Source organism: Triplophysa dalaica, chromosome 8 (assembly GCF_015846415.1).
Source record: "Triplophysa dalaica isolate WHDGS20190420 chromosome 8, ASM1584641v1, whole genome shotgun sequence".
NCBI classification, from domain to species: Eukaryota; Metazoa; Chordata; class Actinopteri; order Cypriniformes; family Nemacheilidae; genus Triplophysa; species Triplophysa dalaica.
In genome coordinates, this window is record NC_079549.1 from 2,431,722 (window position 1) to 2,449,136 (window position 17,415).

General features: G+C 36.7%; 1 protein-coding gene across 5 annotated transcripts; it reads right to left on the bottom strand.

The window, feature by feature from the left end:
- Nucleotides 1-772: 772 nt before the first annotated feature.
- LOC130427806 (titin-like) lies at nucleotides 773-16,879 on the bottom strand. 5 transcript variants are annotated; one of them, XM_056755485.1, is made up of 60 exons: nucleotides 16,295-16,879; nucleotides 15,727-15,835; nucleotides 15,440-15,507; nucleotides 15,252-15,323; nucleotides 14,975-15,047; nucleotides 14,812-14,903; nucleotides 14,609-14,680; nucleotides 14,325-14,400; nucleotides 14,177-14,244; nucleotides 13,867-13,978; nucleotides 13,580-13,647; nucleotides 13,294-13,365; nucleotides 13,105-13,147; nucleotides 12,531-12,606; nucleotides 12,384-12,447; nucleotides 12,074-12,182; nucleotides 11,773-11,840; nucleotides 11,481-11,553; nucleotides 11,318-11,409; nucleotides 11,105-11,176; nucleotides 10,828-10,900; nucleotides 10,665-10,756; nucleotides 10,462-10,533; nucleotides 10,178-10,253; nucleotides 10,034-10,098; nucleotides 9,724-9,835; nucleotides 9,437-9,504; nucleotides 9,250-9,321; nucleotides 8,973-9,045; nucleotides 8,810-8,901; nucleotides 8,607-8,678; nucleotides 7,327-7,399; nucleotides 7,164-7,255; nucleotides 6,962-7,033; nucleotides 6,678-6,753; nucleotides 6,534-6,598; nucleotides 6,259-6,331; nucleotides 6,096-6,187; nucleotides 5,893-5,964; nucleotides 5,704-5,746; nucleotides 5,130-5,205; nucleotides 4,983-5,046; nucleotides 4,673-4,784; nucleotides 4,386-4,453; nucleotides 4,122-4,197; nucleotides 4,002-4,037; nucleotides 3,846-3,913; nucleotides 3,554-3,626; nucleotides 3,391-3,482; nucleotides 3,189-3,260; nucleotides 2,905-2,980; nucleotides 2,761-2,825; nucleotides 2,488-2,560; nucleotides 2,325-2,416; nucleotides 2,122-2,193; nucleotides 1,838-1,913; nucleotides 1,670-1,758; nucleotides 1,322-1,472; nucleotides 954-1,035; nucleotides 773-867 (listed from the first exon to the last, which is right to left on the bottom strand). In XM_056755485.1, exons 1-59 carry the CDS (start codon nucleotides 16,500-16,502, stop codon nucleotides 1,020-1,022), a joined length of 4,659 nt encoding a protein of 1,552 aa, XP_056611463.1. In that variant the 5' UTR covers nucleotides 16,503-16,879; the 3' UTR covers nucleotides 773-867; nucleotides 954-1,019. The 5 variants fall into 5 exon arrangements, with proteins under 5 accessions (XP_056611463.1, XP_056611464.1, XP_056611467.1 ...); XM_056755486.1 differs by lacking the exons at nucleotides 8,607-8,678; nucleotides 8,810-8,901; nucleotides 8,973-9,045; nucleotides 9,250-9,321 and adding exons at nucleotides 7,619-7,686; nucleotides 7,775-7,810; nucleotides 7,895-7,970; XM_056755489.1 differs by lacking the exons at nucleotides 8,607-8,678; nucleotides 8,810-8,901; nucleotides 8,973-9,045.
- Nucleotides 16,880-17,415: the final 536 nt, after the last annotated feature.

Consider the following 17,415-nt stretch of genomic DNA (forward strand, 5'->3'; position numbering starts at 1 on the left):
CACTTCGATTGCAATGTGTAGATTGTGAGAATTTGTTTAACTCACTGAGATAGAGAAGGTGTTGTTCTAGAGTCTTCTGTCACAGGGGGCTCTACGGACCTTTCTTGCCCACTCATCTGCCATTTGGACTTTTGTCCAAAACCTGTTGAGAACAGATCAGAGTAGATGAATAGCACACCCTTTCATCCAATCAAATCAGTTTTTAACATTAATAGAGTATTGACACTGTTGGTCAGATGGAACATAAATTTCACTAACCGACCAAGAAACATGCTAATAAAAGTAAGATTCTCAAACTATTTAAAAAAATAAAAGATAATCAATACAACAAAATAAACAAACTTACCAAATGTAAATAATGGCTTGAAGATAAATTTTGCTGGTTGCAGAGGCTTCAAGGGGTTAAATGGGCTGGAGGAGTTCAATCCTAATAGATGATACCTAAAAATACAAGGATGTGTACTGTAAGTATAATTTCTGTATACATTCAATCACCTATGAATTGAGAAATGTTTTTTTCAACTCACTCAGGTACCTGAGATGGTCTAGGGGTGGAAGGGTGTTTTGAGGACAGATGTACTTCCTCCAGAAGCTTTTGTAAATCTTCAATTGGATCTAAAAACAAATCAGAAATCAAAACGATGATTGATTTTATTTAAACAAGTTGTTCTAAATTTCACTAACCGACTAAGAAACTGCTAATAAAAGTCAGACTCTCAAAACTATTTTAACCAATAAAAGAAAATCAATACGACAAAATAAACAAACTTACCAAATGTGGGTAATGGCTTGAAGATAAATTTTGCTGGTTGCAGAGGCTTCAAGGGGTTAAATGGGCTGGAGGAGTACGATCCTAATAGATGATACCTAAAAATACAAGGATGTGTACTGTAAGTATAATTTCTGTATACATTCAATCACTTATGAATTGAGAAATGTTTTTTTCAACTCACTCAGGTATTGGAGATGGTCTAGGGGTGGAAGGGGGTTTTGAGGATAGATGTACTTCCTCCAGAAGCTTATTTTCGATTGGATCTAAAAACAAATCAGACATGAAAAAGATGATTGATTTCATTAAAACAAGTTCTAAATTTCACTAACCGAAGAAACATGCTAATAAAAGTCAGATTCTCCAAAAAGTTTTAAACAATAAAGGAGCATAGATACTGTCAGCCAGATAAAATATACCAACTTACCAAATGTGGATTGTAGGTCAAAAAGAAATTTGGCCGGACGAAGAGGTTTCAGTCTATCAAATGTAAGCACCAATTCTGCAAACATTCATTCACATATAAATTGAGGATTATTTTGTTCAACTCACTCAGGTTCAGGAGCTTGTGTAGCTCTAGCAGGAGGCTTTGAGGACTGATGTACTTTCTCCAGCCGCTCACATAGGTCTACAACAGATGTGCCAGTGTCGCTCGCCTCCTGTCTCTGTGTCTCCTCTCCAGCAATCTCCTGCTTTCTTAAAACTGTTGAAAAGAAACCAGAGCAGATAACACCTGTTAATCCAATGGCTGATATCTTTAAATACAGATCCATAAAAGCAAGTTGCTCTAAAATTCAGGAACACTTTAAGAAACAACACCTAAAGATTCTCAAAACAGTAAAAAAAAGCACTGACATTTTAGGTCCGATGTCATTAAATACAAATTATTTTTTCCTTTACCTGTTTTTGGAAGAGCACCATCTGCTGGAGGTACCAGGGGCTCAGATTTGACTGGATCTGGTTTATCCAGTCTCATGGAACTCTCATTTCTAAAAATACAAGAACTGTAAGTACTGTTCCTGCAGTTTAGATTGCTTTGTATTATTAAAGAGAATTTGTTTAACTCACTGAGGTGGAGAAGGTGGCGTGAAGGAGGGTCCCCTGGACGTCTCTTGTCCACCAATCCCCTGATTTTGTGAGGAAGCTATTGGCAGCAAATCAGAGCAAATAAACACATGACACACCTGTTCATCCAATGAGTGATTTCTTTAAATACAGATCAATAATAACTGGTCCAACATCTGTTGTAATTTCAATAACCTACTAAGAAACATGCTACCAAAAGTAAGTGTTTTAAAAATAAAGGAGCACTGAAAGGGTTGAGCAGATTATATAAGAATATATTAATTTACCATTTGCCACTTTTCTTTTCCTCCTCCTTGGTTTCTTGGAAACCTTTGGTGTGTCAACTGCATCTCTTGGAGCTAAAAACAAGTTGATCTAAGTTTCAGTAACACACTTAGAAATATGTTACCAAAAGAGTAAGACTCTAAAAACAGTTTAAAAACGAAAGACCATTGATATCTTTGGTCCAATGTCATTATTTTTCCTTTACCTGCTTTTGGATCGGCAGCATCAGCTGGTGGTATCAAGGACTCAGATTTAACTGGATCTGGTTCATCCAGCCTCTGAGCAGAACTCTCCTGTCTAAAAATAAAAGTACTGTTAGTTTTGATTCTGCAAACACTTGAGCATAAAGATTGCTTTGTTTAACTCACTGAGGTGGAGAATCTGGCGTGATGGGTTCTGTGGACGTCTCTTGTCCATTGATCTCCTCGCTTTGTGAGGGAGCTGTTGAGAACAAACCAGAGAAGATAGATGACACACCTGTTCATCCAATGATTGATTTCTTTAAATCCAGAAACAAAAATACAAATCGTTCGAAATTTCTCTACACAATAAGAAATATGCGACCAAAAATCGTTTTAAATTCAAAAGAGCACTGATGGTTTTGGTTAGGTGTCATCATGTACTAATGATTTTTCCTTTACCTGTTTTTAGAGCAGCTGCCGGTGCTGGAGGTACCCGGGACTTCAGTGTCTTTGTACTCTCCTTCCTACAAATACAAATCCTTTAAGTTAATGCTTTAAGCATTTAGGTTGTGTTTATAAATTGAGAGAATTTGTTTAACTCACTGAGGTGGAGAAGGTGGCGTGAAGGAGGGTGCTGTAAACGTCTCTTGTCCACCAATCCCCTGATTTTGTGAGGAAGCTATTGGGAGCAAATCAGAGCAAATAAACACATGACACACCTGTTCATCCAATGACTGATATCTTTAAATACAGATCAATAATAACAGGTCCAACATCTGTTGTAATTTCAATAACCTACTAAGAATCATGGTACCAAAAGTAAGTGTTTTAAAAATAAAGGAGCACTGAAAGGGTTGAGCAGATTATATAAGAATATATTAATTTACCATTTGCCATTTTTCTTTTCCTCCTCCTTGGTTTCTTTGAAACCTTTGGTGTGTCAACTGCATCTCTTGGAGCTAAAACAAGTTGATCTAAGTTTCAGTAACACACTTAGAAATATGTTACCAAGAGAGTAAGATTCTCAAAACAGTTTAAAAACGAAAGACCATTGATATCTTTGGTCCAATGTCATTATTTTTCCTTTACCTGCTTTTGGATCGGCAGCATCAGCTTGCGGTATCAAGGACTCAGATTTAACTTGATCTGGTTCATCCAGCCTCTGAGCAGAACTCTCCTGTCTAAAAATAAAAGTACTGTTAGTTTTGATTCTGCAAACACTTGAGCATAAAGATTTCTTTGTTTAACTCACTGAGGTGGAGAATCTGGCGTGATGGGTTCTGTGGACGTCTCTTGTCCATTGATCTCCTCGCTTTGTGAGGGAGCTGTTGAGAACAAATCAGAGAAGATAGATTACACACCTGTTCATCCATTGAGTGATATCTTTAAATACAGATCAATAATAACTGGTCTAACATCTGTTGTAATTTCAATAACCTACTAAGAAACATGTTAACAAAAGTAAGATCTAAACTGTTTTAAAGATAAAAGAGTATTGATGGTTTGGACAGATGTTATAACATACAAATCACTTTTTCCTTTACCTGCTCTTGGAACATCGGCAGGTGCTGGAGGTACCAGGGTCTCAGGTTTGTCTCTTGGTCTCTGAAGCCTAAAAATACAAGTACTGTAAGTATTATTTCTGCAGACATTCATGCGCTTAGATTGCTGTTCATAAATCAAGAGAATGTTCAACTCACTGAGGTAAAGAAGTTCCCCAGGCAGAACGCTGACCCCTAGAAATACAAATACATAAAGTTATTTAATGTTTCAAGCATTTTGTTTGATGTGTATAAATAGGGAGAATTTCTTTAACTCACTCAGATGGAGAAGCTGGCGTAACGACAGGCTTTGTTGCCGTCTCTTGTCCACCGGTCTCTTGCCTTTGTGAGGGAGCTGTTGAGAACAAATCAGAGTAGACAAACACCTGACACACCTGTTCATCCAATGACTGATATCTTTAAATACAGATCCATACATACAAGCTGCTCTAAGTTTAACTAACACACTAAGAAACATGCCACCAAAAGACTCTCAAAACAGTTTTAAAAATAAAAGAGCATTGATGATTTTGATTCCTTTACCTGTTTTTGGAACAGAGGCTGGTGCTGGAGGTACCAGGGACTCAGATTTCTCTTTTTGTCTCTCCAGCCTAAAAGTACAAGCACTAAGTATTGTTTCTGCAAACATTCATACATTTAGATTGCTTTGTACGAATCAAGATCATTTGTTTAACTCAGTCAGATGGAGAAGATCTCCAGTCAGAACGTTGATCTCTAAAAGTGCCAGTACGTCAAGTTATTTTAAGTTTCAACAGACATTTATGCATTAAGGTTGCTGTGTTTGAATCGAGAGAATTTTCTCCACTCACTTAGATGGGTGACCTGCTGAATCTGTCGTCACAGGAGGCATCACAGATGTCTTTTGCCAAATCACCCAACTTCTCCACCCATCTCTAATGACCCTCTTCTGGACAACAGCTGCTGAGAAGAAATCAGAGCAGATAAATGACAAACCTTCTCATCAAATGATTGATTTCTTTAAATACAGAAACAAAAATACAAATCGTTCGAAATTTCACTAACACAATAAGAAATATGCGACCAAAAATCGTTTTAAATTCAAAAGAGCACTGATGGTTTTGGTTAGGTGTCATCATGTACTAATGATTTTTCCTTTACCTGTTTTTAGAGCAGCTGCCGGTGCTGGAGGTACCCGGGACTTCAGTGCCTTTGAAGTACTCTTCTTCCAAAAAATACAAATCCTTTAAGTTAATGCTTTAAGCATTTATGTTGCTGTTTATAAATTGAGAGAATTTGTTTACTCACTAAGGTGGAGAAGGTGGCGTGAAGGAGGGTGCTGTGGACGTCTCTTGTCCACCAATCCCCTGATTTTGTGAGGAAGCTATTGGCAGCAAATCAGAGCAAATAAACACATGACCAGTGTTGGGTGTAACTAGTTACAAAGTAATTAGTTACTGTAATTTAATTACTTTTCCCTTGAAGAAGTAAAGTAAGGGATTACTCATATGTTTTCTGTAATTTAATTACAGTTACTTTTGATGTAATTAAACTAAATACTTTGTGAAATATATGCCATGCAATAGTGTAATTGACATCACAATTCAAAGTCTCACTTTAAAATCTGTGCTTTAATGTATAATTCTCACATTTGTAATACTATGATCAGTTAATAATATTATTTATTTGAATGAATTAAATAAGCCGTTTCATGTCTATTCTTGAATCACTGAACTAATCAAGGTTGACGTAGGATATAGAAAGTAATAAGTAATGAGTAACTAAATACTTTTTGGACAGAGTAATTTGTACAGTAATCTAATTACACTATTGAATATGTAATGAGTAACTAGTAATTAATTACTTTTTCAGAGTAACTTACCCAACAATGCACATGACACATCTCTTCATCCAATGAGTGATATCTGTAAATACAGATCAATAATAACAGGTCCAACATCTGTTGTAATTTCAATAACCTACTAAGAAACATGCTACCAAAAGTAAGTGTTTTAAAAATAAAGGAGCACTGAAAGGGTTGAGCAGATTATATAAGAATATATGAACTTACCATTTGCCACTTTTCTTTTCCTCCTCCTTGGTTTCTTGGAAACCTTTGGTGTGTCAACTGCATCTCTTGGAGCTAAAAACAAGTTGATTTAAGTTTCAGTAACACACTTAGAAATATGTTACCAAAAGAGTAAGATTCTCAAAACAGTTTAAAAACAAAAGACCATTGATATCTTTGGTCCAATGTCATTATTTTTCCTTTACCTGCTTTTGGAACGGCAGCATCAGCTGGTGGTATCAAGGACTCAGATTTAACTTGATCTGGTTCATCCAGCCTCTGAGCAGAACTCTCCTGTCTAAAAATACAAGCACTGTTAGTTTTGATTCTGCAAACACTTGAGCATAAAGATTGCTTTGTTTAACTCACTGAGGTGGAGAATCTGGCGTGATGGGTTCTGTGGACGTCTCTTGTCCATTGATCTCCTCGCTTTGTGAGGGAGCTGTTGAGAACAAACCAGAGAAGATAGATGACACACCTGTTCATCCAATGATTGATTTCTTTAAAATCCAGAAACAAAAATACAAATCGTTCGAAATTTCTCTAACACAATAAGAAATATGCGACCAAAAATCGTTTTAAATTCAAAAGAGCACTGATGGTTTTGGTTAGGTGTCATCATGTACTAATGATTTTTCCTTTACCTGTTTTTAGAGCAGCTGCCGGTGCTGGAGGTACCCGGGACTTCAGTGTCTTTGTACTCTCCTTCCTAAAAATACAAATCCTTTAAGTTAATGCTTTAAGCATTTAGGTTGTGTTTATAAATTGAGAGAATTTGTTTAACTCACTGAGGTGGAGAAGGTGGCGTGAAGGAGGGTCCCCTGGACGTCTCTTGTCCACCAATCCCCTGATTTTGTGAGGAAGCTATTGGGAGCAAATCAGACCAAATAAACACATGACACACCTGTTCATCCAATGACTGATATCTTTAAATACAGATCAATAATAACAGGTCCAACATCTGTTGTAATTTCAATAACCTACTAAGAAACATGCTACCAAAAGTAAGTGTTTTATAAATAAAGGAGCACTGAAACAGTTGAGCAGATTGCATAAGAATATATTAACTTACCTTTTGACACTTTTCTTTTCCTCCTCCTTGGTTTCTTTGAAACCTTTGGTGTGTCCACTGCATCTCTTGGAGCTAAAACAAGTTGATCTAAGTTTCAGTAACACACTTAGAAATATGTTACCAAAAGAGTAAGATTCTCAAAACAGTTTAAAAACGAAAGACCATTGATATCTTTGGTCCAAAGTCATTATTTTTCCTTTACCTGCTTTTGGAACGGCAGCATCAGCTTGCGGTATCAAGGACTCAGATTTAACTTGATCTGGTTCATCCAGCCTCTGAGCAGAACTCTCCTGTCTAAAAATACAATCACTGTTAGTTTTGATTCTGCAAACACTTGAGCATAAAGATTGCTTTGTTTAACTCACTGAGGTGGAGAATCTGGCGTGATGGGTTCTGTGGACGTCTCTTGTCCATTGATCTCCTCGCTTTGTGAGGGAGCTGTTGAGAACAAATCAGAGGAGATAGATGACACACCTGTTCATCCATTGAGTGATATCTTTAAATACAGATCAATAATAACTGGTCCAACATCTGTTGTAATTTCAATAACCTACTAAGAAACATGTTAACAAAAGTAAGATCTAAACTGTTTTAAAGATAAAAGAGTATTGATGGTTTGGACAGATGTTATAACATACAAATCACTTTTTCCTTTACCTGCTCTTGGAACATCGGCAGGTGCTGGAGGTACCAGGGTCTCAGGTTTGTCTCTTGGTCTCTGAAGCCTAAAAATACAAGTACTGTAAGTATTATTTCTGCAAACATTCATGCGCTTAGATTGCTGTTCATAAATCAAGAGAATGTTCAACTCACTGAGGTAAAGAAGTTCCCCAGGCAGAACGCTGACCCCTAGAAATACAAATACATAAAGTTATTTAATGTTTCAAGCATTTTGTTTGATGTGTATAAATAGGGAGAATTTCTTTAACTCACTGAGATGGAGAAGCTGGCGTAACGACAGGCTTTGTTGCCGTCTCTTGTCCACCGGTCTCTTGCCTTTGTGAGGGAGCTGTTGAGAACAAATCAGAGTAGACAAACACCTGACACACCTGTTCATCCAATGACTGATATGTTTAAATACAGATCCATACATACAAGCTGCTCTAAGTTTAACTAACACACTAAGAAACATGCCACCAAAAATCGTTTTAAATTCAAAAGAGCACTGATGGTTTTGGTTAGGTGTCATCATGTACTAATGATTTTTCCTTTACCTGTTTTTAGAGCAGCTGCCGGTGCTGGAGGTACCCGGGACTTCAGTGCCTTTGAAGTACTCTTCTTCCAAAAAATACAAATCCTTTAAGTTAATGCTTTAAGCATTTATGTTGCTGTTTATAAATTGAGAGAATTTGTTTACTCACTAAGGTGGAGAAGGTGGCGTGAAGGAGGGTGCTGTGGACGTCTCTTGTCCACCAATCCCCTGATTTTGTGAGGAAGCTATTGGCAGCAAATCAGAGCAAATAAACACATGACACACCTGTTCATCCAATGACTGATATCTTTAAATACAGATCAATAATAACAGGTCCAACATCTGTTGTAATTTCAATAACCTACTAAGAATCATGGTACCAAAAGTAAGTGTTTTAAAAATAAAGGAGCACTGAAAGGGTTGAGCAGATTATATAAGAATATATTAATTTACCATTTGCCATTTTTCTTTTCCTCCTCCTTGGTTTCTTGGAAACCTTTGGTGTGTCCACTGCATCTCTTGGAGCTAAAAACAAGTTGATTTAAGTTTCAGTAACACACTTAGAAATATGCTACCAAAAGAGTAAGACTCACAAAACAGTTTAAAAACGAAAGACCATTGATATCTTTGGTCCAATGTCATTATTTTTCCTTTACCTGTTTTTGGATCGGCAGCATCAGCTGGTGGTATCAAGGACTCAGATTTAACTTGATCTGGTTCATCCAGCCTCTGAGCAGAACTCTCCTGTCTAAAAATACAAGCACTGTTAGTTTTGATTCTGCAAACACTTGAGCATAAAGATTGCTTTGTTTAACTCACTGAGGTGGAGAATCTGGCATGATGGGTTCTGTGGACGTCTCTTGTCCATTGATCTCCTCGCTTTGTGATGGAGCTGTTGAGAACAAACCAGAGCAGATAGATGACACACCTGTTCATCCAATGACTGATATCTTTAAATACAGATCAATAATAACAGGTCCAACATCTGTTGTAATTTCAATAACCTACAAAGAAACATGTTAACAAAAGTAAGTGTTTTAAAAATAAAGGAGCACTGAAAGGGTTGAGCAGATTATATAAGAATATATTAACTTACCTTTTGACACTTTTCTTTTCCTCCTCCTTGGTTTCTTGGAAACCTTTGGTGTGTCCACTGCATCTCTTGGAGCTAAAACAAGTTGATTTAAGTTTCAGTAACACACTTAGAAATATGCTACCAAAAGAGTAAGATTCTCAAAACAGTTTAAAAAATAAAAGAGCATTGATGATTTTGATTCCTTTACCTGTTTTTGGAACAGAGGCTGGTGCTGGAGGTACCAGGGACTCAGATTTCTCTTTTTGTCTCTCCAGCCTAAAAGTACAAGCACTAAGTATTGTTTCTGCAAACATTCATACATTTAGATTGCTTTGTACGAATCAAGATCATTTGTTTAACTCAGTCAGATGGAGAAGATCTCCAGTCAGAACGTTGATCTCTAAAAGTGCCAGTACGTCAAGTTATTTTAAGTTTCAACAGACATTTATGCATTAAGGTTGCTGTGTTTGAATCGAGAGAATTTTCTCCACTCACTTAGATGGGTGACCTGCTGAATCTGTCGTCACGGGAGGCATCACAGATGTCTTTTGCCAAACCACCCGACTTCTCCACCCATCTCTAATGACCCTCTTCTGGACAACAGCTGCTGAGAAGAAATCAGAGCAGATAAATGACAAACCTTCTCATCCAATGATTGATTTCTTTAAATACAGAAACAAAAATACAAATCGTTCGAAATTTCACTAACACAATAAGAATCATGCGACCAAAAACCGTTTTAAATTCAAAAGAGCACTGATGGTTTTGGTTAGGTGTCATCATGTACTAATGATTTTTCCTTTACCTGTTTTTAGAGCAGCTGCCGGTGCTGGAGGTACCCGGGACTTCAGTGTCTTTGTACTCTCCTTCCTAAAAATACAAATCCTTTAAGTTAATGCTTTAAGCATTTATGTTGTGTTTATAAATTGAGAGAATTTGTTTAACTCACTGAGGTGGAGAAGGTGGCGTGAAGGAGGGTCCCCTGGACGTATCTTGTCCACCAATCCCCTGATTTTGTGAGGAAGCTATTGGGAGCAAATCAGAGCAAATAAACACATGACACACCTGTTCATCCAATGACTGATATCTTTAAATACAGATCAATAATAACAGGTCCAACATCTGTTGTAATTTCAATAACCTACTGAGAATCATGGTACCAAAAGTAAGTGTTTTATAAATAAAGGAGCACTGAAAGGGTTGAGCAGATTATATAAGAATATATTAACTTACCATTTGCAATTTTTCTTTTCCTCCTCCTTGGTTTCTTGGAAACCTTTGGTGTGTCCACTGCATCTCTTGGAGCTAAAAACAAGTTGATCTAAGTTTCAGTAACACACTTAGAAATATGTTACCAAAAGAGTAAGATTCTAAAAACAGTTTAAAAACGAAAGACCATTGATATCTTTGGTCCAATGTCATTATTTTTCCTTTACCTGCTTTTGGAACGGCAGCATCAGCTGGTGGTATCAAGGACTCAGATTTAACTGGATCTGGTTCATCCAGCCTCTGAGCAGAACTCTCCTGTCTAAAAATACAAGTACTGTTAGTTTTGATTCTGCAAACACTTGAGCATAAAGATTGCTTTGTTTAACTCACTGAGGTGGAGAATTTGGCATGATGGGTTCTGTGGACGTCTCTTGTCCATTGATCTCCTCGCTTTGTGAGGGAGCTGTTGAGAACAAATCAGAGAAGATAGATGACACACCTGTTCATCCAATGACTGATATCTTTAAATACAGATCAATAATAACAGGTCCAACATCTGTTGTAATTTCAATAACCTACAAAGAAACATGCTACCAAAAGTAAGTGTTTTATAAATAAAGGAGCACTGAAAGGGTTGAGCAGATTATATAAGAATATATTAACTTACCTTTTGCAATTTTTCTTTTCCTCCTCCTTGGTTTCTTTGAAACCTTTGGTGTGTCCACTGCATCTCTTGGAGCTAAAACAAGTTGATCTAAGTTTCAGTAACACACTTAGAAATATGTTACCAAGAGAGTAAGATTCTAAAAACAGTTTAAAAACGAAAGACCATTGATATCTTTGGTCCAAAGTCATTACATACAAATAATTTTTCCTTTACCTGCTTTTGGATCGGCAGCATCAGCTGGTGGTATCAAGGACTCAGATTTAACTTGATCTGGTTCATCCAGCCTCTGAGCAGAACTCTCCTGTCTAAAAATAAAAGTACTGTTAGTTTTGATTCTGCAAACACTTGAGCATAAAGATTGCTTTGTTTAACTCACTGAGGTGGAGAATCTGGCATGATGGGTTCTGTGGACGTCTCTTGTCCATTGATCTCCTCGCTTTGTGAGGGAGCTGTTGAGAACAAATCAGAGAAGATAGATTACACACCTGTTCATCCATTGAGTGATATCTTTAAATACAGATCCATAATAACTGGTCCAACATCTGTTGTAATTTCAATAACCTACTAAGAAACATGTTAACAAAAGTAAGATCTAAACTGTTTTAAAGATAAAAGAGTATTGATGGTTTGGACAGATGTTATAACATACAAATAACTTTTTCCTTTACCTGCTCTTGGAACAGAGGCTGGTGCTGGAGGTACCACGGACTCAGATTTCTCTTTTTGTCTCTCCAGCCTAAAAGTACAAGCACTAAGTATTGTTTCTGCAAACATTCAAACATTTAGATTGCTTTGTACGAATCAAGATCATTTGTTTAACTCAGTCAGATGGAGAAGATCTCCAGTCAGAACGTTGATCTCTAAAAGTGCCAGTACGTCAAGTTATTTTAAGTTTCAACATAAAAGCCATAAAAGACATTAAAGCATTTAGGTTGCTGTGTTTTAATTAAGAGAATTTTCTCCACTCACTTAGATGGGTGACCTGCTGAATCTGTCGTCACGGGAGGCATCACAGATGTCTTTTGCCAAATCACCCAACTTCTCCACCCATCTCTAATGACCCTCTTCTTGTTAACAGCTGTTGAGAAGAAATCAGAGCAGATAAATGACAAACCTTCTCATCCAATGATTGATTTCTTTAAATACAGAAACAAAAATACAAATCGTTCGAAATTTCTCTAACACAATAAGAAATATGCGACCAAAAACCGTTTTAAATTCAAAAGAGCACTGATGGTTTTGGTTAGGTGTCATCATGTACTAATGATTTTTCCTTTACCTGTTTTTAGAGCAGCTGCCGGTGCTGGAGGTACCCGGGACTTCAGTGTCTTTGAAGTACTCTTCTTCCAAAAAATACAAATCCTTTAAGTTAATGCTTTAAGCATTTATGTTGCTGTTTATAAATTGAGAGAATTTGTTTACTCACTAAGGTGGAGAAGGTGGCGTGAAGGAGGGTGCTGTGGACGTCTCTTGTCCACCAATCCCCTGATTTTGTGAGGAAGCTATTGGCAGCAAATCAGAGCAAATAAACACATGACCAGTGTTGGGTGTAACTAGTTACTAAGTAATTAGTTACTGTAATTTAATTACTTTTCCCTTGAAGAAGTAAAGTAAGGGATTACTCATATGTTTTCTGTAATTTAATTACAGTTACTTTTGATGTAATTAAACTAAATACTTTGTGAAATATATGCCATGCAATAGTGTAATTGACATCACAATTCAAAGTCTCACTTTAAAATCTGTGCTTTAATGTATAATTCTCACATTTGTAATACTATGATCAGTTAATAATATTATTTATTTGAATGAATTAAATAAGCCGTTTCATGTCTATTCTTGAATCACTGAACTAATCAAGGTTGACGTAGGATATAGAAAGTAATAAGTAATGAGTAACTAAATACTTTTTGGACAGAGTAATTTGTACAGTAATCTAATTACACTATTGAATATGTAATGAGTAACTAGTAATTAATTACTTTTTCAGAGTAACTTACCCAACAATGCACATGACACATCTCTTCATCCAATGAGTGATATCTGTAAATACAGATCAATAATAACTGGTCCAACATCTGTTGTAATTTCAATAACCTACTAAGAAACATGCTACCAAAAGTAAGTGTTTTATAAATAAAGGAGCACTGAAAGGGTTGAGCAGATTATATAAGAATATATTAACTTACCTTTTGACACTTTTCTTATCCTCCTCCTTGGTTCGCTGGAAACCTTTGGTGTGTCAACTGCATCTCTTGGAGCTAAAACAAGTTGATTTAAGTTTCAGTAACACACTTAGAAATATGTTACCAAAAGAGTAAGATTCTCAAAACAGTTTAAAAACGAAAGACCATTGATATCTTTGGTCCAATGTCCAATGTCTAAGTTTAACTAACACACTAAGAAACATGTCACCAAAAGATTCTCAAAACAGTTTAAAAAATAAAAGAGCATTGATGATTTTGATTCCTTTACCTGTTTTTGGAACAGAGGCTGGTGCTGGAGGTACCAGGGACTCAGATTTCTCTTTTTGTCTCTCCAGCCTAAAAGTACAAGCACTAAGTATTGTTTCTGCAAACATTCATACATTTAGATTGCTTTGTACGAATCAAGATCATTTGTTTAACTCAGTCAGATGGAGAAGATCTCCAGTCAGAACGTTGATCTCTAAAAGTGCCAGTACGTCAAGTTATTTTAAGTTTCAACAGACATTTATGCATTAAGGTTGCTGTGTTTGAATCGAGAGAATTTTCTCTACTCACTTAGATGGGTGACCTGCTGAATCTGTCGTCACGGGAGGCATCACAGATGTCTTTTGCCAAACCACCCGACTTTTCCACCCATCTCTAATGACCCTCTTCTGGACAACAGCTGCTGAGAAGAAATCAGAGCAGATAAATGACAAACCTTCTCATCAAATGATTGATTTCTTTAAATACAGAAACAAAAATACAAATCGTTCGAAATTTCTCTAACACAATAAGAAATATGCGACCAAAAATCGTTTTAAATTCAAAAGAGCACTGATGGTTTTGGTTAGGTGTCATCATGTACTAATGATTTTTCCTTTACCTGTTTTTAGAGCAGCTGCCGGTGCTGGAGGTACCCGGGACTTCAGTGTCTTTGAAGTACTCTTCTTCCTAAAAATACAAATCCTTTAAGTTAATGCTTTAAGCATTTATGTTGCTGTTTATAAATTGAGAGAATTTGGTTAACTCACTGAGGTGGAGAAGGTGGCGTGAAGGAGGGTGCTGTGGACGTCTCTTGTCCACCAATCCCCTGATTTTGTGAGGAAGCTATTGGGAGCAAATCAGAGCAAATAAACACATGACACACCTGTTCATCCAATGAGTGATATCTTTAAATACAGATCAATAATAACAGGTCCAACATCTGTTGTAATTTCAATAACCTACTAAGAAACATGCTACCAAAAGTAAGTGTTTTAAAAATAAAGGAGCACTGAAAGGGTTGAGCAGATTATATAAGAATATATTAATTTACCATTTGCCATTTTTCTTTTCCTCCTCCTTGGTTTCTTGGAAACCTTTGGTGTGTCAACTGCATCTCTTGGAGCTAAAAACAAGTTGATTTAAGTTTCAGTAACACACTTAGAAATATGCTACCAAAAGAGTAAGACTCACAAAACAGTTTAAAAACGAAAGACCATTGATATCTTTGGTCCAATGTCATTATTTTTCCTTTACCTGCTTTTGGATCGGCAGCATCAGCTGGTGGTATCAAGGACTCAGATTTAACTTGATCTGGTTCATCCAGCCTCTGAGCAGAACTCTCCTGTCTAAAAATAAAAGTACTGTTAGTTTTGATTCTGCAAACACTTGAGCATAAAGATTGCTTTGTTTAACTCACTGAGGTGGAGAATCTGGCGTGATGGGTTCTGTGGACGTCTCTTGTCCATTGATCTCCTCGCTTTGTGAGGGAGCTGTTGAGAACAAACCAGAGAAGATAGATGACACACCTGTTCATCCAATGAGTGATATCTTTAAATACAGATCAATAATAACTGGTCCAACATCTGTTGTAATTTCAATAACCTAAAAAGAAACATGTTAACAAAAGTAATTGTTTTAAAAATAAAGGAGCACTGAAAGGGTTGAGCAGATTATATAAGAATATATTAACTTACCATTTGCAATTTTTCTTTTCCTCCTCCTTGGTTTCTTGGAAACCTTTGGTGTGTCAACTGCATCTCTTGGAGCTAAAAACAAGTTGATTTAAGTTTCAGTAACACACTTAGAAATATGCTACCAAAAGAGTAAGATTCTCAAAACAGTTTAAAAAATAAAAGAGCATTGATGATTTTGATTCCTTTACCTGTTTTTGGAACAGAGGCTGGTGCTGGAGGTACCAGGGACTCAGATTTCTCTTTTTGTCTCTCCAGCCTAAAAGTACAAGCACTAAGTATTGTTTCTGCAAACATTCATACATTTAGATTGCTTTGTACGAATCAAGATCATTTGTTTAACTCAGTCAGATGGAGAAGATCTCCAGTCAGAACGTTGATCTCTAAAAGTGCCAGTACGTCAAGTTATTTTAAGTTTCAACAGACATTTATGCATTAAGGTTGCTGTGTTTGAATCGAGAGAATTTTCTCCACTCACTTAGATGGGTGACCTGCTGAATCTGTCGTCACGGGAGGCATCACAGATGTCTTTTTCAAAACCACCCGACTTCTCCACCCATCTCTAATGACCCTCTTCTGGACAACAGCTTTTGAGAAGAAATCAGAGCAGATAAATGACAAACCTGCTCATCCATTGACTAATATCTTTACGTACAGATCCATAAATACAAGTTGCTCTAAGTTCAGTTACACATTAATAGACATGTTACCAAAAACAGATTTAAACATAAAAGAGCATTGATACTGTTGAGCAGACTGCAAAGGAATGTATTAACTTACAATGGATAGTGATAAATCAAACATAGTTTATAACTTTTTCAACATATCATCTAGCAAGTGTGACATTTGAGGGCGATTTTGAGTTTTTAGGGGCTTTTATCCTCACAAAAGTCAAGTTTGGAAAATGGCTGTGAACTCCGGACAAACGCCTCAAACTTTAAGATTGAGAGCATGACGTCAGCCATAATAATAGTGAGAAAAATGTCTGTTTATCTCTGTAAATGAACAAAACACAGTTTGTCAAAAATAAAACAGATATAACTCACGAATCTCTGCTCTCACAGGGCCAGAAGGTGAAGGCTCTGGATCTTCAGCCGCCTCAAAGGTCACATCCATGACGGCCCACGATGGTATGGGCGCACGGGACACATTATAGAAGTATTCGTCTTCATCGTCGATGGAATCGGCCCAAGAAGTTATGGGCTGAACGTCCTCGACGATCATTTCTGCTTCGGCAGTCTCGAAACAAACCATGATGGGATGTTGAGTCTGGAACCGATCGCTGAGTAGAAATAGGCGCTAACTGAGGTGATATCGCACGATCAGGTCGAGTCAACGGTTTTCGGTCACTTTCGGTCACTCAAACGCGGACTCTTCCATCACAGAATAACAACAACAGAGAAAACGCCAAGAATCGCTGGTTTTGGTCTCCGAAAAAATCAAAACTCGCAAAGTCGCCGAAAACATAAACAACACTGACTTGACAACGTTAACACAACAGTGACCCGGCATACACCTCAAGCGTTAAACACGTCACAATCAGCGAGGCTGGAAATGCATTTCTCAAAGAAAAACAAATGTGTATGTTATGTAAATATCATCGTATTAAAGAGTAGTCGTATTAAACTATATTACAATAATCTAACAAATTAAAGTAGAACATTGAATTTCACATACAGCACACAGAAATCCCAGAATTTTGTTTATTATTCACATTTATTAAACATTAAAAATATTCCAAGCTGTGTTTTAAGGAAAGGGTATTTCTTTAATATATCCTGCAGTCATTTCATCTCTTATCTTCCTTCTTCGCCATGCATGCGGTCTTTGCCATCAAGGTGTCTGGTCGGATCTTGATGTACTGAACTCAATAGAGGATGCATCCTCACCAATGACGGCAATCACCTACTGAAATATAAAATGTACATAATTATCATAATAATGGTAATTAAACCTCAAAACACACAAGAGGACACTTTTTTATGATTTTGACTGAATATTTTATGTAGATTTACTATATACATTAAGAGTATCTAAATTTGTTTGCTTGATATCACTAATAACCAAGTTAAATAATAATGCTCAAAATATTGACAGCCCCAAAAACTAAGTAATTGTTAACAGCTGAAAAGTCAGATCCATGCATTTGGTCTTAAACCAACAACAA

Coding starts and splice junctions, on each gene's coding strand:
- LOC130427806 (XM_056755485.1), bottom strand. CDS start 16,502: ATGGTTTGTTTCGAGACTGCCGAAGCAGAAATGATCGTCGAGGACGTT. Junction 6,754..6,961: donor GAAAAGAAAAGTGTCAAAAG/GTAAGTTAATAT, acceptor TGCTCCCAATAG/CTTCCTCACAAAATCAGGGG. Junction 6,188..6,258: donor ACGCCAGATTCTCCACCTCA/GTGAGTTAAACA, acceptor TTGTATTTTTAG/ACAGGAGAGTTCTGCTCAGA.